This window comes from Phocoena phocoena, chromosome 5 (assembly GCF_963924675.1).
Source record: "Phocoena phocoena chromosome 5, mPhoPho1.1, whole genome shotgun sequence".
Taxonomy (NCBI): domain Eukaryota; kingdom Metazoa; phylum Chordata; class Mammalia; order Artiodactyla; family Phocoenidae; genus Phocoena; species Phocoena phocoena.
This window is the reverse complement of record NC_089223.1, coordinates 94,495,170-94,517,126: the sequence shown is the minus strand read 5'-3', so window position 1 is coordinate 94,517,126 and position 21,957 is coordinate 94,495,170. Positions and strand designations below refer to the sequence as shown.

Here is a 21,957-nt window from a genome sequence, read left to right as displayed (position 1 = left end):
CGTCTCCGCAGCCCAGCTGAGCCTCCTCTATCCAAGGGAACTCTGAGGCCGGTAGAAGCTGCAAGCGTAAAGAATCTGGGGACAGTAAAGAATCTGAGGAGCTCCTGGGGGGCTCCTCAGCTACAGCCATGGATGCCAGGGAACAGGGAAGAAGGGCTGGAACGTATGCCACCCAAGAGAAATCAAGAGACCAGAAAACCCTCCAAAGGTCTACACAGCAGCCTCCCTTGCGTGCCCCCCGCCCCATGCCCAAATCTCACTTTCTTACAGAAGCTTTCCCTGACAACCCTATTTGGCATTATATGCACCCTCTCATCACCAGACAGCCTCCAAATCTCCTTCATCCTGCTCTGTTTTTTCTTTTTCCTGAAGCCCTTAACATGTTCTAATATACTATGTGCTTTGCTTATTTCCTATGTCTAGCATTTTTTGTCTGTATCCACCTCCTCTGCTAAAATACAAGCTCTGTAATGCAAGACTTTTGTCTGGTTTGTTCACTGATGATATCCAAGCACCTAGAAGAGTTCCTGGCTCCTAGCAGGCATGCATGAGCCATAGCAGGTGTTGAATGAATAAATAAACAGAACCAAGAATCCCACCTCACCCTGGACCTAGAATACCCTCCCCAGCTTGAATAAGAATCAGGCCCTGCATGCATTTCCAAGGTTGTCTGCAAGACTAAGGAAGAGGTAGGGTCTCACTCAGCATGAGGGTACATCCCCACCACGGCTGTCCTTCTACCTGGGCTTGCAATCTGGCCTTCTGGCTCTGCCACTCCTCTTGCAGACGCTGGATTTCCGGTGCCTTCTCCTTTGGCAAAGAGCCCAGCGGAGGCTGCAGGTCACCTCCCTCCTTGAGGGGCACTTCGATCCTTTGAAGATATGGAGGCCAAAATCACAAAAGATCCCAGGCTGGAAATGACATGGTCACCCTGATAGCATTTCAGCCACTCGGGCTGGGGGGAGGGAGCTCCGATGGCGGCTAGTCGAATGAGAGACATCTCACTTGGACTTTAAAAAGCCACTTGACTACAGATTCTCAGTGCTATTGCACTTGGGATACTGTCAAGATTCAGCTGGACTCACCCGGCATCTGTTTTAGTGGGTGCTTAATAAATGATGATTAATTGTCAGAATGACTGAGAGCTTAGAGTTACTTATATGGGGTCCCTGGGTCTCATTTCACAACTTTTCCTGCATATGGAAAACAAAACAAAACAAAACAAAACAATGATGCTTTACTTGAATACAGTACTTTACACTTTTCAAAGCACACTCAAAACTTTTACTGGCTGTTCCCAGCTATAGATAGGAGGATTATAAATAGACCTTTTTGTGTGTGTAGCAAGAACAAGAAAACGCTGGTTTAAAGCTCCAGGAGTTTCTGCATTCTAGAAGAGATGCTACAAATATTTTTGGAGGAGACTTCCCTGTACTCAGTCCTGGGCTTTTAAATCAGCTGAGAAATTCAAATGTGATTGGTTGAGATTGTAAAGTTAAGTATTTATCCTGTTTAACAGTGCAAAAGGATGCCACACGGTGGGCATCTCTGCCAAGATGGCTGGGACTCAATGACGTTTTGCTTCCTCTGGCAAAGACATCAGGCCAGAGGACCAGAGGTTAGGGAGTTAGGGCCCTGGACTGTGAAGAAAGGCCATGATAAGAAGGACTCTGGCTTGGCAGAGGTGAAAAGGCCCAGCAACATGGCCAGAGGGGACCCTTGAAAGGAAGGGCAGGATGCTAAGGGCAGCATAGCAAAGTGGTTAAGAGCATGGACACAAGAGCCAGATTGCCCAGGTTCAAATTCCAGCTCTACTACACTGGTTATGTGACCTTGGCTGAGCTCTTCAAATTGTCTGGGTTTCCTCTTCCTTAACACAGGGTTAATAATAGTACCTTTCACACAGATTGTTATAAAGCTTAATAGAGTGAATATCTTAAAAAATGCTTAACACTACGTCTGGCACATAGTTAATAATCACATAAAAAATTAATCAAACATTTAATAAATTGAGAAGTTTTCTTTCTCTGCATCCTAATTCTCGTAGGTTATCCTCAAACTTTTGGAAGCTATGCTAAACATAACCCTATTTAAGGAACAATAAAGGGGAGATACCTTGGTCTGAGCCCTGGTTAGGAGAAGCCAGAGGTGACAGACAGTGAAGCAGTCTAGAGCAAGAATGATAAGCGACACTACCAGGCTGGATGTGTGGAACAGGTAAACTTTCCCTGGGGAGGGGACCAGACTTTCTCCCAGGGCTCAGTTATTATTTTAAAAAATGTTTTATTGAGGTAAAGTTTACAGTATTGAAATTATGTGTACAATTCAATGAGTTTTGACAAATACACACAACCATAAGAGCAACACCCCAATCAAAATATAGAACATTTTCATTACCCAAAAATTTCCCTGCACCCTCTTCCAGTCAATCCACCATCCACAGGCAGCCAACGCTTTGATTTCCATCACCATAGAGTAGTTTTGCCTGATCTTAAGCATCATACAAACAGAATCACCTGGTACTACATAATGTCTCTGGAATTCAACCACATTGTTGCAAATGTCAGTAGTTCGTACTTTTGGCTGCTGAGTAGTATTTCATTACATGAATACACCATGATTTGTGTATCCATTTTCCTACTGATAAACAACATTTCAGCTGTTTTCACTTCTGGATTATTATGAATAAAGCTGTTAGAAACATCCCTGTACAAATATTTTTGTGGATATATGTTCCCATTTCTTTTGCTTAAATACCTAGAATTGGAATTGCTGATAGGTATATGCTTAATTTTTTAGGAAACTATCAAATGGTTTTCCAAAGTGGTTGTACCATTTTACACTCCCAGGAGCAATGCATGAGAGTTCCAATCACTCTACGTCATTGCCAACATTTTGTGCTGTCAGTCTTTTAATTTTAGCCATTCTGGTAGGTGGGAAATGGTATTTCCTTTTGGTTTTAAGTTGCACTTCACTGATGACTAATGATGTTGAGTACATATTCATGTGCTTATGGGCCATTCATATATCTTTTTTATGGAAGTGTCTGTTCAAACATTTTGTCCATTTAAAAAATATGCTTGTCTTTTTATTGTTGATTTATAGGTCTGTGGCTTGTCTACTCATTTTCTCACTGGCATTTTTTTAATGAGCATACATTTTAATTTTGATGAAGACCAATTTATCAATTGTTTTTGATGATTAGTATTTTCATGTCCTAAGAAATCATTTCCTACCCCAAATTTTCAAAGATATTTTCCTATTTATTATAGTTTTAACTTTATGTTTAGATCTATGGAACATCTCAAATTAATTTTTATGCATGGGGTGAGGTGAGGTTGAAGTTTATTTCTTCTCATATGTTTATCCAGTTCCAACACCATTCATTGAAAAACTTTTCCTCTCCCTATTAAATTGCCTCAGCACCTTTAAGAAAAATTAATCTAACATCTTTGTGCAGGTCTATTTCCAGAACCTTCATTGTTTTTCATTGATCTATTTGTCTGTCTATATACTGATACCATATAGTCTTTATTACTCTTCATAATGTCTTCATAATGTCTTAAAATCAGGAAAGCCTGAGTCCTCCAGCTATGTTCTTCAAGATTCTTCTTTTATCTAGGTCCTTTGCTTTTCCGTATCAATATTCAGAACAGCTTATTTATTCCTACAAATAGGGCTATTGGGATTTTATATGGGATTGAACTGAGTCTATAGCTCAATTCAGAGTAAATTAAGATCTTAACAACACTGAATGTTTCAATCATGATCATTCTGTCTGTAAATAAAGATAATTTTATTCTCCCTTTCTAATTTGTAGCTCTTTTTCTTGCTTTATAGGACTGGCTAGGACCTTCATGACAATGTTAAGTAGTGAAAGCAGAATTTTTGCCTTGTTTCAAATTTTAGGAGGAACGTGTTCAACATTTCACCATTATGCATGTTTACATAGTTTATCATAGATGATCTTTTTCAGGTTGAAGAAATTCTCTTCTATTCATGGACTGAAGAGTTTTTATCATGAAAGGATGTTAAATTTTGTTGAATGCTTTTGTACATCTATTGATATGATTCTTTTTTTTAATAATTTTTTAAAATTTATTTATTTATTTTTATTTTTGGCTGCCTTGGGTCTTTGTTGCTGTGCATGGGCTTCTCTCTAGTTGCAGTGAGCAGGGGCTACTCTTCATTGCGCTTCGTGGGCTTCTCATTGGGTGGCTTCTCTTGTTGCAGAGCACGGGCTCTAGGCACGTGGGCTTCAGTAGTTGTGGCACTCGGGCTCAGCAGTCGTGGCTCACGGGCTCTAGAGCACAGGCTCAGTAGTTGTGGCGCAAGGACTTAGTTGCTCCGTAGCATGTGGGATCTTCCTGGACCAGGGCTCGAACCTGTGTCCCCTGCACTGGGAGATGGATTCTTAAGCACTGCGCCACCAGGGAAGTCCTGATGTGACTCTTTTTTCCCTTTATTTTTTAATGTGATGAATTACATGATTACCATTCAAATGTTAGACCAACCACGCATTCCTGGGATAAATTCTACTTGGTCATGATGTATTATTCTTTTTATATATTGCTTGATTTTATTTTCAAACATTTTGTTGAGGATTTTGCATTCATGAAGAATATTAGTTTGTCTATATTGGTGAATGTTTTAGGTGCCTTGAAAAAAATTTATTCTGTAGTTGTTCAGCATATTGTCTATAGGTATCAATTAGATTAAATTAGTTAAAGTGTAGTTCAAATCTTCTATGTCCTTGCTGATATTAGTTTAATCATTCAATCAAATACTCAGAAAAGGGTGTCAAAATCTCCAAATGTGATTGAGAATTTCTCCCTTTAGTTCTCTCAGTATTTGCTTCATTATTTTTAAAGCTTTGTTATTAGGTAATACAGATTCAGAATTGTTATGTCCTCCAGATGAATTGACCTCTTTACCCTTATGAAATATCCCATTTTAATCCCTGGTAATACTCCCTGTTCTGAAGTCTACTGTGATATGAATATAGCCACATTAGCTTTCTTATGTTTCATATTTGCATGGTATGTTTATTCCTACCCTTTTACCTTCAAACCTATCTGTGCCTGTATTAGGGCTGCCATGCAAAATACCACAGGCTGGGTTGCTTAAAAAGCAGAAACTCATTTCCTCATACTTCTGAAGGCTTGAAGTCCACGATCAACGTGTCAGCAGGTTTGGTTTCGCTAAGCCTTCTTCTAAGGCTTCTATTCTTCTGAAGCTTGCAGATAGCTATCTTCCTTCACCTTGTGTCCCCATGTGATTGTCCCTCTGTTGGCATTACCAGTGTGCTAATCTCCTCTTCTTATAAGGACATATTGGGTGAGGGCCAATCTAATGACCCCATTTAACTCAATCATCTATTTAAAGCCCTATCTCTAAATACATTCACATTCTAACATACTGGGGGTTAGGGCCTCAACATATGAATTTGGGGGGCGGGGCACAATTCAGCCAATAACAGTGTCTTTATGCTTAAATATCTCTCTTGCAGACAGCATACAGTAATGTCTTATCTTTTTATCCTCTCTGGCAATCTCTTTCTTTTTACTGATGTCTTTGTTTCATTTACATAGTAATTATTGAAATGGTTGGGTTTAAATCTATATCTTCCTATTTGTTTTCTATTTGCCCAATCCTTTTTCTTATTGTTCCTCCATTCTTCTTTTTCTATCTTACCTGACAAATATTTTTTAGGATTCCATTTTAGTTCTTTTATTGGATTTTTTTTAGCTCTTCTTTGTATTCATGTTTAATGTTGCTCTATGGATTACAATTTCTATCCTTAACTTATCACAGCCTACTCAGAGTTACTATTTCACCTCTTCATATAAGTCCCTTATAACACAATAATTCCATTAATCCCTGTTCTTTGTGCTAGTGTGGTCATATATTATTCAACTACATGCATTATGAACTCCATAATACAATTTTTTAAAATTATTATTAAGCTGTTAGATGTCTTTTAAAGAAATTAAGAGAAGGAAAAACAGTAGTTTTTTATATTTACCTATACATTTACCCTTTCTGATGCTCTTCATTTTCTCCTGTAGATCCAAGTTTAAATTTGGTGTAATTTCCTTTCAGCTTTAATAAATTCCATTGTCATTTATCATACTGCAGCTTAGCTGGTGAAAAATTCTCTTAGATTTTATATACCTGAAAATGTTCTATTTCAGTCTCATTTTTGAATGATATTTTCACTGGATTTAAAATCTGGACTTGACAGGTTTTTATTTTTATTTTCCTTTTAGTACTTTAATGATATTGTTCCATAGTTTTCTGGCTTTCAGAAGAAAATAAGGCTGGAAGGCTGATGAGAAGTCAATTGTCATTAGTATTTATGAAAAGTCAACTGTTCCCTGTATGTAATTTGTCTTTTTAAAAAGCTGATTGCTTTAAGATTTTGGGGCGATTTTTTTTTTTTCCAGCAGATTTTCTGTGGTGTACCCAGGCATTGTTATCTTTGGATTTATTCTGTGGGGAGTTCACTGAGCTTCTTGAGTATGTAAATTGATGTCCCATGCCAGTTTGGGGGAATTTTCAGTCATTATTTTTCCAAATATTTTTTCCTCCTCCATTTTCTTTCCCTTTTTTCTCTTGGGCTCCAAATACATGCATATTAGACCATTTCATATTATCCCACAAGTCAGGAAGAATCTCTTCATTTTTAAAAAAATTTTTTTTCCCCTAATTCTCTGAACAAGACAGTTTCTACTGATCTGTCTTTAAGCCACTAACTTTTCTTTCATGGTTTTAATTTGCTGTTAAGCCCATCCAATGAGGTTTTCATTATGGATATTGTACTTTACAGTTTTAGAATTTCCGTTAGTTTCAAGGTTTTCATTTCTCTGCTGAAATTCCCTATTTGTTCACTCATTATAACAATCTTTTCCTTTATGTCCCTGAACATAGCTCATACAACTGCTTTCAAGTCCTTGTCTACTAATTCCAATATCTAGGTCATTTTAGGCTTTATTGGCTGACTTTTTTCTTGATTACAGGTTGCACTGTTCTGCTTCCTTCCACCTCTCATAATGTTTTCATCAAATGCTCAATATTGTGGATAATACAATGTAGGGAGTCTGTATTATGAATTGTTTTCAAAAGTGTTGAGTTTTGTTATGACAGCCAGTTAAATTACTGAAGGCTCTTTCTGATCCTTTTACGCTTGGATTTGTCTTTTGTTAGAGCAGGTATATTTCAACACTGTCCTTTGTTCTAGGGTGTGGCCCTTACCCTATAGGGTATGTTTCTTACTCCTAAAGTGTTACTTTTCTGAGGTCTCAACTAAATGCTCAGAGAGCTCAGAAAGGCCTTTTTATTCTGGCTGAGCTGAGACTCCAATGTCTGCTAGCATTGAATCTCTGGTATCTTCATCTTCCTCAGCACCATGGCAGCAGCACACTCCCAGGCCTCATGGAGTCTCAACTTGTACATGCTCACTCAAGCCCCTGGCAAGGACCTACGGAAAACTCTCATAAATTTCTGCCCTCCATCCCCCCAACATAGGATCCTCTCTTCTGGTACCCTACCTTACAAAGTCCAGCTGCTTTAGCAGCCCTGAGCCCTGACATCTGCCTGCTCAGCTCAGCTCGCCTCCAATTCTCTGCACTGTGGTTGGCACTGTCCCCAGGGAGAGAGGCAGGAGCAAATGTGGAGTGATTACGGGATTCAACTCATGTCTCCCTTCTGAAGGACATGGTCCTTCTCTGCATATTGTCCTACTACTCAAAAGAGCTGTCTCATATATTTTGCTCAGTTTATAGTTGTTTACAGAAAGAGGGCAAGTCTAGTATCAGTTACCCTGTCATGCCTGGAAGTAGAAGTTTCAGTCCTTATTATTGAGTATTAAAGGAGAGACTGACCTTGGAAAAGTAGAAAAACTGTGGAACTTCATGTGGCACATAAGAACAGCTGCCCTAAGTTGAGATGTAGTTAAAAGCATGAGTTTTGGAGCCAGAGAAACTATCATCTGGATCCTACCATCTACTGGCAGTGTAAGTAGATGGGCAAGTTACTTAACCTCTCTGTCCTTCAGTTTCCCTCATCTTTAAAATGAAGTACTTCAGGGACTTCCCGGGTAGTGCAGTGGGTAAGAATCCACCTGCCAATTCAGGGGACACGGGTTCAAGCCTTGGTCTGGGAAGATCCCACATGCCATGGAGCAACTAAGCCCATGTACCGCAACTACTGAGCCTGCGCTCTAGAGCCCGTAAGCCACAACTACTGAGCCCACGTTCCACAACTACATAAGCCTGTGAGCCTAGAGCCCATGCTCCGCAATGAGAAGCCACTGCAATGAGAAGCCCGCACATCGCAATGAAGAGTAGCCCCAGCTTGCCACAGCTAGAGAAAGCCGGCGTGTAGCAGCAAAGACCCAACGCAGGCATAAATAAATAAATATTTTAAAAAATAAAATAAAATGAAGTATTTCAATAATGGTGTCTACCTAATGAAGATGAAATGGGTTATCCAACATTCAGTAAATATTATTTTCATCATCATCATTATTCCCTGGAACACCACTAATGGGAATTCCCCTCTCTTACTCCATTTTATTGCCCCAAATTCCCTCATATCCTAAAAACCTGATCTTATCCTACCATCTCTCACAAAGCAAGCCATAGCTAACTCTCCTGACTCCCCATGCTCCCTTTGAAGTTGATTGTGACCTGCTACCCCCCACCTCAAATCAACAGCCACTGGAAAAGCCATCTCCCTCTTACAGCCACCATGCCAAAAGTTCCCTGACAAGCATCCTTCGAGGGGTTAACTACTGAATACGTAGCCTCACCCCTTAAAGGAGCCAATGCGTTTGTTCTGTCCTGCAGCCTCTAACCTTGGATCTTTCTATTCCTTTCTCATCACTGCTTAGCCCTTACACTCCCACTAAAACCACTGTGGAAAAAGCTTACAGACCCCACACCTCCTCATTTGGTTCTATAGTTGAGGAACCCCTTTATCAATATAGCTATGTGGGAGAAAAAGACAAGTCTGTTGTGACCACCACTGCTGTTGCTCTGCCCAGCATCTTCTCCTTGGGGAAGCCTTTCCTCTTTCCATGGTGGTCCTGTTTAGTCCACAGGGTTTGGGGGCAGCTAACTCTGCCCTCATCATTAGCTGGCCCCAGGGAAGGGCATGTGACACATACCTGGCCAATCAGAGCCAGGCATCTCCTTAGCCAGAAAGACTGGCTCAGAGATGCACATGTGTCCCAAGTTGGGCCCCTTAGAAACTTCTTTCAAATTCCTGCCAGTATTTTCACAGTAAAGATTATTTCTTTCCCTTTGGAATTGTGAGTTTTAAACAGGACAAGATTTGTGGCTGCCAGTGGTAAGTGACAGTACCAGGATTTAGTCTGGAGGCCTGACTCCAGAGTCTGTGCTCTTTAACTTCTATGGTTCTACACCTCATAGATCCTGAGACAGAATCTGGAGGGACCTGTGGAAGTATTATTAGCTGAAGAGTTCACTGGACTACAGGGTACCTGACACTGCCATTGATATGATTTAGGAGTATAGGCTCTGCTTCCTCAATGCTATAAGTGTTTCTGTCCCCTCAAAATTCATATTTTGAAGCCTATTGCCCAATATAATGGTATTAAGAAATGAGGCCTTTGGATTCTTTACAGATCTAGAACAAAAATCTTAAAATTTGTATGGAGACACAAAAGATCCCGAATAGCCAAAGCGGTCTTGAGGGAAAAGAACGGAGCTGGAGGAATCAGATTCCCTGACTTCAGACTATACTACAAAGCTACAGTAATCAAGACAATATGGTACTGGCACAAAAACAGAAATATAGATCAATGGAACAGGATAGAAAGCCCAGAGATAAACCCATGCACCTATGGTCAACTAATCTGTGACAAAGGAATAATGGAAATAAAAACAAAAATAAACAAATGGGACCTAATGAAACTTAAAAGCTTTTGCAAAACAAAGGAAACTACAAACAAGACGAAAAGACAATCCTGAGAATGGGAGAAAATATTTGCAAATGAATCAATGGACAAAGGATTAATCTCCAAAATATATAAACAGCTCATGCAGCTCAATATTAAAAAAACAAACAACAAACAACTCAATCCAAAAATGGGCAGAAGACCTAAAGAGACATTTCTCCAAAGAAGACATACAGATGGCCAAGAAGCACATGAAAAGCTGCTCAACATCACTAATTATTAGAGAAATGCAAATCAAAACTACAATGAGGTATCACCTCACACCAATCAGAATGGGCATCATCAGAAAATCTACAAACAATAAATGCTGGAGAGGGTGTGGAGAAAAGGGAACCCTCTTGCACTGTTGGTGGGAATGTAAATTGATACAGCCACTATGGAGAACAGTATGGAGGTTCCTTAAAAACTAAAAACAGAATTACCATATGACCCAGCAATCCCACTACTGGGCACACACCCAGAAAAAAACATAATTCAAAAAGACACATGCACCCCAATGTTCATTGCAGCACTATTTACAATAGCCAGGACATGGAAGCAACCTAAGTGTCCATCGACAGATGAGTGGATAAAGAAGATGTGGTACATATATACAATGGAATATTACTCAGCCATAAAAATGAACGAAATTGAGTCATTTGTAGAGACGTGGATGGATCTAGAGACTGTCATATAGAATGAAGTCAGAAAGAGAAAAACAAATATATTAATGCATATATGTGGAACCTAGAAAAATGGTACAATTTTTGCAGGGCAGAAACTGAGATACAGATGTACAGAACAAATGTATGGACACCAAGGCAGGAAAGTGGTGGTGGGGGGTGGTGGTGGGATGAATCGGGAGATTGGGATTGACATGTATACACTAATATGTATAAAATGGATAACTAATAAGAACCTGCTGTATAAAAAAATAAATAAAATTCAATAAATAAATAAATGTGAATACCCATTTAAAAGAAAGAAAAAAAAAGAAATGAGGGCTTTGGAAAGTGATTAGGTCATGAGGGTGAAACCCTCATGAATGGGATTAGTGCCTTTATAAAACAGACCCTAGACAACTCCCTTGCCCTTCCACCTTGTGAAGACACAGTGAAAAGATGCCTTCTATTAGGTAGAAAGTCAGCCCTCACCAGACACAGAACCTGCCATCACCTTGACCTTCAACTTTCCAGCCTCCAGAACCATAGAAATAAATTTCTGTTGCTCATAAGCCACTGCTAAGCAGTCTGAATGGACTATGGCAACCAACTACTTGAAGAGCTGCCAGATGGTAGCATGGCTTCCATGTCATCTGTCAGGACCCCACACAGCCGATGATTAGTGTGGGGCAATGGATTATAACTGTGGTGGCCTCAGAATCACCTGGGAAGCTTTCTCAAAAGACATAGGGCTGGGATGTACCCAGACCCACTGTATCAGAATCTTGTGAGGTGGTGTGACAGATCATTATTGTTCAGCAAATATTCACTCTCCCCTTCCTCTGCCTTGTGTGATGCTATGGATTGAATTGTGTCTCCCCAAATCTACATGGTGAAGCTTCAATCACCAATGGTGGTATTTGGAAATAAGGCCATGGGAGGTAACTAGGTCGGGCCAGTGGAGCCCTCATGGTGAGATTAGTGTCCTTATAAGAAGAGACACAAGAGAGACCTCCTCCCACACTGTCTGCCGCCTTTCTCTTCACCATGTGAGGACACAAGAAGAAGATAGCCATGTGCAAACCAGGAAGAGAGTTCTCACCAGGAACTGAATGGACCAGCACCTTGATCTTGGACTCCCCAGCCTCCAGAACTGTGAGAAATAAACTTCTATCGTATGGTATTTTGTTATAGCAGCCCAAGCTAACTAAGACATGTGGCAAGCATATTCTCCTCTGCCTAGGGATATTAGTTTTGGTCATGTGACTTGCTTTGGCCGATGGAATATGGGTAAAAATGAGAGAATGCAGTTCTGAGTGTAGGCTTTAAGAGGCACTGCATGTTTCCATCAGATTTTTTGAGTTTCTTCTCTTTACCACGACAACAACATGCCCTGGAGAGGCTAATCCATCAGTCTCAGTCCCAGCATGGGAAGCCATCTGAGCAGACTTAAACTCTACCCATGGTTTGGGGCAGAGCAATAACAGCTGACTCTCAGTCAGGAAACAAGCTCATATAAAAATAGCAGAGCTTAGCAGAGCAAAGAATAAAGATAGCTGACCTATGAGCTAAAACCACCGATATTTTGGGAATGTTGGTTACAACAGCAAAAGCTGACTAATATAGGTGATAAAGGTGGGAGATTTCCACTCAGTGACTAAGCTCCCTCATCTCCCTTACTTAGTTAAGAACACTTGGAAGAATAGGGAGCAGAGGTTTGGGGCCAGTCCAGGTCTGTCTGAATTTGGGGCAGTTTATTAACCCTTTTGAGTTTCAGGTTCTTAATATACAAAAGGGTCCCTCTGGGTTGTTGTGACAATTAAATAAGATAATTCAGGTAAAGTCCATAGCTGTGCTGGAGGCATACAAGACATGTCTGTTCCCTCCCTAAGCATCATGCAGGGGGTGGTGATAAACACGTGAGAACAGAATGAATGAATGAATGAATCCTTCCAAGTCTGAGTCCTCATTCACTGGAGACCTCAGAAGCCTGCCTGTCCTCCTGTACCTTTCCTCTTCGTCGCTGTTGGTTCCTTCTTCAGCTGCTAGCTTGTCTTGAAACTCTTCTCCTCTGGGCAGAGTCTGAGAAGGTTCATTCGGCCTCAAGTATGGATCCTAAGGCAAAAACAGGTGCAAGATGAGACGAAGTACAGTTCTCTGAGTCAACTTGTGGTTTATCAAACCAGAGGGTGGAGGAGAAAGAGCCCCCTGCAATCCAGTGGCAGTGCCCAGCTCGCAGGCCTGTGATGATTCAGTGCTGAGCCCCCTGCCTTGCTTAGGAGCAGTGTCAGCCCTTATCCCCGTGTCCTGTTTCCAGTCTACCAAGCATGTCACACAGCTGACGAAATTAAACCGCGGAGCGAGGTAGTAGCTTGTCCACGGTTCCCACCAGTGAGGAGTGGAAATGAAATGCCATCGGGGAATCTGACCCTGCTGTGGGGATCTGAGAACAGTGCCAGCAACAGCCACTGGTCTATAAGTGGGAGCAACTGGTATTATTATTATATGCATTTTACAGGTGGCAGTCTGCTACATCCTATCACACAGGATCAGAATACATGGAACTTGACCAGAAGCTTTGGGAAATGGGGTATGGTGGGAGGACAATATGGAAACCATGAGGTAATAATGAGGCTTCGGAATTTTCTATGAGGTTGAATTTGTCTGTTATCATTTCCCCTTTCTGCAGAGATAGAAAGGTGAAGACTTTCTTATTTTGATTCTTCTACTTGTTACAGTAACCACTGTCCATGGAAAACAGGGTAAGACAGGCTAGGACAGATTTCTTTGTTGAGAAATCTCATTAAATATTAGCAAATTGCAACCTGGGCTTCTTGCTAACTATGTGCCTGGCCTTGAGCCAGCCTTGTCTGTTTTTTCTGGACCTGAGCTTCATGAGCTGTAAAACAAAGGGGTTGGTTACATCTGTGGTTTTCAAACTGTGCTCCAGGGACCCTCGGGGGTGAGAGGGGCAAAGCTGAGGCTGGAAGATGTGGCCTTGGGCTCCCCTCCCCACTTGACACAGAATGAAACTGCTTTGGTTGCCTTCCGTGTACTCTAATATCTGAAAGGCCACCAGTGTCAAGGCCAATGATGACCTCCACGTTGCCAAATCCAATGGTCACTCCTCGGGCCTCAGCTAACAGGACCTCTCTGCAGAATTGGAAATATCTGATCACTCCCTCCTCCATGCAGCCCCCTCTCCTGGGTTTCCGCCTCTCTTGCACCTGCGCCTTTTCGGTCTCCTCTGCTAAAACTTCCTCCTCCCCTGCCCTAGACCTCAGTCCTTGGACTTCTCTTTTCTCTCTCACTCCCTAGTGTCTCATCTAATTCCATGGATACTGATGACAAACAAATTTATCTCTATTTCCAAGTTTCCCCCTAAAGTCTGGCCTTGTATATCCAACTGCCCTCCAGATATCTCTTGGATGCTTAATAAGCTTCTCAAAACCATCACACGTCCAGAACTGAATACTTGGTCTCACTTCCTCCAAACGACAAGCATGTACCTGCTACAGGGCCTTTGCACTGGCTGTTCCCGCTGCCTGCAATGCTCTACCCTGTGACATTTATGTGCTTCCTCACTTCAGTCACCACCACCAAGAATCCTTCCCTTGTTTAAAGCTTGGGCTCTGGCAGCCGACTGCCTATGTTTAAATCCCAGTTCTTCTTATTGATGATGTAACTTTGGGAAAATTACTTAGGTTGTCATGAGGATTAAATGCATGTAAATGTAAACGAATGTAACATCCTTGGAACAGTATTAGCTACACAGTAAGTACTCAAAGTAACATTCCCCAGGATTATTCTCTGACTACCCTTCTCTAAAATAACACCCCCTCCCACTTTCTTTTTCCCACCTTGCTGTACGACCTCACTGTTTGTTTTCCAGTGACGTTAATTGTCTACTTTTTAATTCTGGTTCCCTCGCTGGAAGGTAAGCCCCATGAGGGCAGGGACTCTGCTCTGTTTCACCATTGTTTTCCTGGTTCCGAGGACAGCGTGTGGCACGTGGTTACGCTTGGTAAACATGACATAAATAAACCCAAATAACTCACGGGCCACTCTAGGACAGCAGGAGGACCATTTTCTCCCACACTCACCCCGCGCTCCCATCATGTCCCCTGGGGGCAATAGCTGGGACTAACTGCACTTCTCGTGAGAAATCTGCAGGGCACGCGGCTGGAAGGTGTGGGTGTAGGGATGGCTGTGGCCCAAACTTTGCGCGTTTTCCAGCTCTGCTCAGGAGCCCTTAGTGCCTTCATAATTCTTAAGTTCCGAGAACTTTGTGGTGTCTCTAAGTGGGACAAAATCTTGATCCCATGTGATGTTGGACCCCTCCGAAGAATCAGGGTGGCGGGGCATTTGGGAAGTGACTGTCCACCCCTGCCCGGAGGACCTGTCCAGAGTGCCCAGCAGCACAGCCTGTTAGAGGCTAAGGGGCCATTCTGCCTCCACAGCCATTCTACCTAAGCCCTTGTCTTCCCTTTGTGGGTGATGTGTTCTGAGCCAACGTAGTTAAGTCAGAGCTACACTTCCCAGGATCCCCTTCCCTGCATATTCTGGGCCAGCTGACTTTGTGCAAGGTCTGGAAGATGAGCACAAAGCAGCAGGCTTTATCTTTCTAAGCCTCTGGATGCCTGATGCAGGGCTCCAGGGGTGGCTGGAGCTCATGCACACTGTCACCAATCTGCTGGCTCAGCTTGGTGGACTGGGCAGTTTGGGAGCTCTCAGCTCTTCTGCCTCCTGCTGGACCATCCCTAAGCTTCTCTGTGTCCTGGGCCAAGGGCACGTTTGGCTCTACGATGAAGGATGCCAGACTCTCCCACAGGTCGCACGTATCACCAAAGCTGGAGCTTCATCAGCCTCAGAAACTGACACCGTTCCAGCTCAGTTTCAGGGTTGCATTCGCCCTTGGTCTTCCCCATTCTACATCTGTCCTTCTTTCCTTCTGGCTGCCTGCCCTGCTTTAGGCCCACTTTAAGCCCCACACCAGATTCCGGAGCAACAGTTGAACATAAAGTATTTAGCTGGCTCCCACAATCATGTCAGGTTATTTCCCAAAAGGAATTCCATGTTCTATATCATTTCTAGTAATTTGTTCCTCTGGTCAAACCCTAACTGATGCACAGTCTTTAATCTCCAGACCCCACTTATCCTTCAAAGCTCTACTCAACTGTCACTTCCTCCATGAAGCCTTCACAATCTCTTTTGTTGCAATTATGCTCTTTCTTCTCAAAGTTCCCATAACAATTATTTTGGTACCATAATTTGTTCACAATATTTAGTGGTCATTTACTACATTCCAGGCACTGTTCTAGGACACAGCAATAAATGAAACAGACAAAAGGTTTTCTGCTTTGTATTAGTTATAGAAGTGTTCTCTCTCTCCCATCCTGGAAGATAAATGAGGGTAAAAGTAATCCCAGATATAGTTTTCAAATTGTTATAAGTCCTACAGCCAGTAACTAAGAACGTTCAGCATGGCCATTTTCCATTGCCTGAATCCTCTCTCTTCAGTGTTTGTAACTGGACACTGAAGTCTAACTGGTTGACATGTTCTAGGTGCAGGACCCAGTGAGTTTGCTTCATTGTTGTGCACTTTCAAAAATGATGTCACTGACCAGCTTACAATCTCCACGTGGACCTGAGGCTAAAAGGACCACCTTTGCCTTGTACTTTCAGGTATTTGGGGCATTGAATTATCTTGGAGCTCTCCAATTCTTATAAAGCCCAGAGCAAAGATCATAATCTAAGCAAAAGAGCTTTGTGAGACAACTGTTATAAACACATGTTCTGTATAATGTGGGGGAAAATTGCACAGTAAATATGGAACAACAAAAAAAAATCAGAATAGCGTAATACTGTACTATAAATACATACATGATGATCAAAGTTAATTAGTCCAGGTTTCAAAAGGAAAATGGAAGGTTACAAGGAAATTTTAGTAAATACAAAGCACAAAATAAGTGGCCAAAACAATCTAAATGGTACCAGTAATCACAATAAATAAGAAGTGGCTCAATTCAATATCAACATCTCTACCCTGGTAAAAGGAATCATTCACTAAAAAGCTCTAATAATGAAATTGTAGACACCTAACAACAGAGACTGAAAACATAAGGCAAAGTGTACAGAAATGTAGGGAGAACTAAGCAAATTTATAGTGGGAGATTTTAATGCATACCTCTCAGAGACTCATACATCAAGTACACAAAATGAGCTAGGATATGAAAGATTTGAACAAGATTAATAAGCTAAGCCTAATAGCTAAAAAAGAATAGTAATCACTGCTAACGTTTATATGACGCTTGGTGCGCACCAGGCCCTCAACTCTCTGAGGTGTGAATCATTCCATTCTAAAGGTGATGAAACTGAAGCAGGAGAGGATATGTACCTTGCCCTAGGTCATACAGTGAATATATCACAGAACTAGAATTCAAATATATAAACTTTAACAACCAAACTGAGACTACTTCTTTGCTCTCACATAGGAAACATTAAAAAAAACTGACCCCACAGCAGGCTACAAAGCAAATCTCAACATAGTTCAGAGTGTTGACATTCTAAAGACCATATTATCTAATGACAATGCAATAAAATTAGAAAACAATAAGAAATTAGGTTTAAAAATGAGACAAACTTCAAAACTCTGGGATACAGCTAAAGATATATACTTAGAGGGAAATTCGTAGCCTTAAAACGTATTTATTAGAGAACATTTAAGAAGTTAGAAAAAGGATAACATAATAAACCTGAAGTAAGTAGAAGGAAAGAGGTATGAAAGACAAAATTAATGACATAGAAAAAGATAGATCTGACCAACATATCTGAAAGCTGGCTTTTTGAAAAGACACATCAAACGTGTAGTAAGACTGATCAAGGAAAGAGGGAGAAGGAACTTAAAGCAACATGAATAATGGACAAATATCTCACAACAGTTATTATGGAGATGAAAAAGAAGTTCAAATGTACTCTGAGCCACTGTGAAGACCATGAAAGAGAATGTGCAGGATATAATTTCTGGGCTACCTTATCGACCACTGATATATCCTGGGCAGGAGTCCAGAAACAGGAGAGGATGGAAAATGCTTAAAAAGGCTGATGATGCACTCGGATGACTACACCAGCTCCCTACTACATAGCATTCATCCATTTCCATACATTAACTCATGGATGCCTGCAACTCAGTGAGGTGGGCAGGAAAGACACCCCCATCCTTGTGTTACAGAGGGGGATCTAAAATCAGAGAAGTCTAGCGACTTGTCTCAGGTCACACGGCCACTGGAGAACAGCACAGGACTGGACTCCTGGGTCGTTCCACTACCATTCATGTCATTCCATGTGACTGCACTGGCACTCGGCTATGCTGTTAGCATGATCGCCAGCTGCCAGTGTCAGGGCCTAACTGGGTGAGTTCAAACTGGGTGGTACAAAAGTGCTGCTCAGAAGTATCTAAAAAGAGACACTCAAAATCAACCTGAGAGATGAAGGCTGTGTGACCTGAGACAATCAACAGGGAGGTAAACTCGGTAATCTTTTCTGTTTCTGTTCAGTTGTTTCCAGCCCCCATGACACCAGAGACAAGAGCATCCTTCCTCCCAAAAGGGAGATGAATCCTCCCCCTCCCCGCAAGTAACTGAAGGACCCCAGTGTTCTTCTAAATCATCCTCTGGCCAAGGTTAATTTTTGAAGGTGTTCCTAATCTAACTCAGAATGGCACCCTCAGTCCCATTCATTCAGTTGTCATGTCATGGATCAGTTAATGTACAAGGAAGTGTAAACATCTGCCTCATTCAGGTATGTTAAGTGCTGGAAGGATAAAGATTAATGAGATACAGTTCTTGACTTCAACAAACTAATGGTTCAGCAGAGGGGACCAACAGACCGTATAAATGACAAAAACATTCCCTTCCTTCACCCACCCTCCTTCTGTACTTGGTGTTTTGGGTCAAAGTGCATCATTCAAAAGGAGCTGGGATGCCATCTGAGTATTTCTCAAACGGACTTGACCATGGAAATGAACAGTTGGCTGAAAGAGCACTTTCAAGCCCGCCAATACTCATTTCTCTGAATTCCAAATGGAGCGGACTCTCCAACCTCCCTTTTCTGTTTGTCTGCTTGTGATCCCAGCGAGTTCCTCCCAGGACCCACCCTGAGCCACTCTCGGTATATCCTGAGTTAACTGCCCCTAATTCACACTCTTGGGTTCCCCATCAGGCATTTCTCAGGTTCTGCCCAGGGCTCTCTCCATTGTTAAAGTGTGCACAGAAAAATAAATAACTCTGCTTCTCCTCCAACCATCCACTGCAAAAGCCTCCTCCCAACTCCCCCCATGCTGGTTATTTTAAACCCATGTTCACATTAGGTCTTCATCTTTCATCTTCTAGGCAATGAACCTCACCTAGATTGTTTCTATTTTAAAGGAATACCCATGCCCAGGAAATCTCCTGGAAGGAAATATTGAAAGTCATTCTCAAGTTCATTTGACAATCTTTCAAAGGTAGCATTACGTACATCTTAAAATAGAACACCTAATGCAATGGGGTTTTGCTGAAATGATTACAGGGGACTGTAATAGATACTACAAAGTCACCTTACATTTATAGACTCTATAACAGTTTTGAAAAGTGCCTTCATGTGCTTTCTTCTGTTCATTACAAGTCTCTGGAGGGGTGGAGGGCAGGGATTATCACTGCCACGTTACTAACGAGAAGTGGTATAGAATCATGGTTTGGGCCCTGGTGCTGCTCTTTGGGCCTCAGTCTCCCTATCTGTAAAGCAAGGATAATAATAACACTTGCCTTGGGACTTCCCTGGCGGACCAGTGGCTAAGACTCTGCACTCCCAATGCAGGGGGCCCGGGTTTGATCCCTAATCAGGGAACTAGATCCCACATGCCGCAACTAAGAGTTCGCGTGCCGCAACGAAGATCCTGCGTGCCGCAACTAAGACCCGGCACGGCCAAATTAAAAAATAAAAAAAAAAAAAAAAAAAAGAAATAACACTTGCCTCATAGGGTTGTTGTGGGACTGTGTACTGCACTACATTATTGGTACTTGATCTATGTTTGCCACTAGGAGTAGTGAGGAAACTGATCTCAGAGAGATAATTACATAATATTTACTTCCTGCATTTGAAATGGAGCTCTCCAAGGACCAGGACTGGGCCTCACTCACCCCGGCACCCAGCCCTGTGCCTTGCACAGTGATAGCACTCATACATACTTGTTGGGGCGAAATGACTTAGACTAATAATGACCACAAATGACTCTCCTTTTTCTTCTGGAGACGGTGCAGGCAGGGATCTATGAAAACTTTGCCCCTTCTCTGCCCCCGGTTCACTGTGACCCAGGCACCAGAAACTTCCAGAAAAAAAGTTTCCTTTAGAATTACCAAGACATGGCTTTCTGAAAACCAATGAAGAACACTGTGAACCTAAGAGAATCAAGGAGACTAGACATGAGAGAGCAGGACAAACGGCTCAGTGGAGTCTCAGCTGTCTATGATGGGGACAGAGCCATACCCAGGGTTGGCAACCCTCCCTCTTCATATTCTGGGGGTGGAGTGAAAAGTCTGCTCTCAGTTGGCCTTATTATTTATATCTCTCTTGACTCACTGAAATGTTCTGGCAGAAGAGCAAAGAACAACCTTTGTCGCGTCCCACGTGGGTGCAGGGTTCACCACACTGCAGTGTGCTGCTCACACACCATCCGCATGAGCCTGGACTTTGCACCTCCAGGGCCTCAGCAAAGGTTTGACTCGCTTGGTTGGTATAGAGTTGGCTTGCCAAAAATATCTGAATTAAATTATAAATTTTCTCTGATTGATCAAGTTCAGAAAGTTGTGTAACCTGCTGTGTTGGCAAGGTTGTGGGGAAACAGGCACTTGCACGTGCTGCCATGGGGGTACGCTGACCACCTTGATGGAAGGCAATGCAGCAAATCTATCAAAGTTAAAGCCACTCATACCGCTGGACCCAGCAAATTCTACGATGGTAAGAGTTAGTACCTACTGAGCTTTTACACGTGCTGGGTGCTGTTTTCATCGCTGCTTATATATTAATTCCTTTAGTCCTCACAAAAACCCCGGGAGGTAGGTACTATCATCAGACCCATCTTACAGGCGAAGAAGCTCAAGCAAAGAGACTTTAAATCAATTGTCCAAGATTCTTTAGCCAGTAAGAAACCAGGCGTCAGGTTCAGGGGACAGCTCGCTTAAGCACTATGCTACACGGTATCCCTCTACGGTGTTATCCATTTAAGTATTATCTATAGTGAAAAATTAGAAACAAACCAAAAAATTCATCATAAGGGAAAAGGTGCATGTATTATAGTTTTTCTGTTCAAGGGAACACTAGACAGTTGCTCTTTTTTTAAAAAAATGAAGTTGATATGGAAGTGTACTGCTGTGTTACAATCACCAAGCTATAAAAATTTAAGTTTAGAAAAAAGCAGAGTGAAGGAGAGAATTCTATCATTTTCAGAAGAAAATAATATATTCATAATGATGCCTGCATATGCACCATATGAAAGGAGATACAAGAAGGGGTAAAACAAAATAAGACAGGGAACTGGGGGAGGGGGCACGCTTTTCACTGTATACCTTTATGCACCTTATGAATTCTGTGCTTTGTAGGTAGGTTATCTTTTTGAAAAGAAAACTCAGTTTAAAAGAACAGACTAGGAGATTGGTCCAAGATGGTGGAGCAGAAGGACGTGTGCTCACTCCCTCTTGCAAGAGCACCAGAGTCACAACTAACTGCTGAACAATCATCAACAGTAAGACACTGGAACTCACCAAAAAAGATACCCCACATCCAAAGACAAAGGAGAAGCTGCAATGAGACAGTAGGAAGGGCGCCATCACAATAAAATCAAATCCCATAACTGCTGGGTGGGTGACTCACAAACTGGAGAACAATTATACCACAGAAGTCCACCCACTGGAGTGAAGGTTCTGAGCCCCATGTCAGGCTCCCTAACCTGGGGGTCTGGCAATGGGATGAGGAATTCCCGGAGAATCAGACTTTGAAGGCTAATAGGATTTGATTTCAGGACTTGGACAGGACTGGGGGAGAGACTCCACTCTTGGAGGGTACACACAAAGTAGTGTGTGCATCAGGACCCAGGGGGAAGGAGCAGTGACCCCATAGGAGACTGAACCAGACCTACCTGCTAGTGTTGGAGAGTCTCCTGCAGAGGCGGGGGGGTGGCTGTAGCTCACTGCAGGGACAAGGACACTGGCAGCAGAAGTTCTGGGAAGTACTGATTGGCGTGAGCCCTCCCAGAGTCCACCATTAGCCCCAACAAAGAGCCCGGGTAGGCTCCAGTGC

General features: G+C 42.2%; 1 protein-coding gene across 1 annotated transcript in view; it reads right to left on the bottom strand.

The window, feature by feature from the left end:
* Positions 1-21,957, bottom strand: part of FAM184B (family with sequence similarity 184 member B) — a 112,233-nt gene that overhangs the window by 23,295 nt on the left and 66,981 nt on the right. Inside the window, exons 8-9 of the mRNA XM_065878291.1 lie at positions 12,632-12,738; positions 742-871 (exon numbers count right to left, since the gene is read on the bottom strand). Of these exons, the coding sequence (XP_065734363.1) occupies positions 742-871; positions 12,632-12,738 (237 nt within the window). The remainder of the gene's footprint in view (positions 1-741; positions 872-12,631; positions 12,739-21,957) is intronic.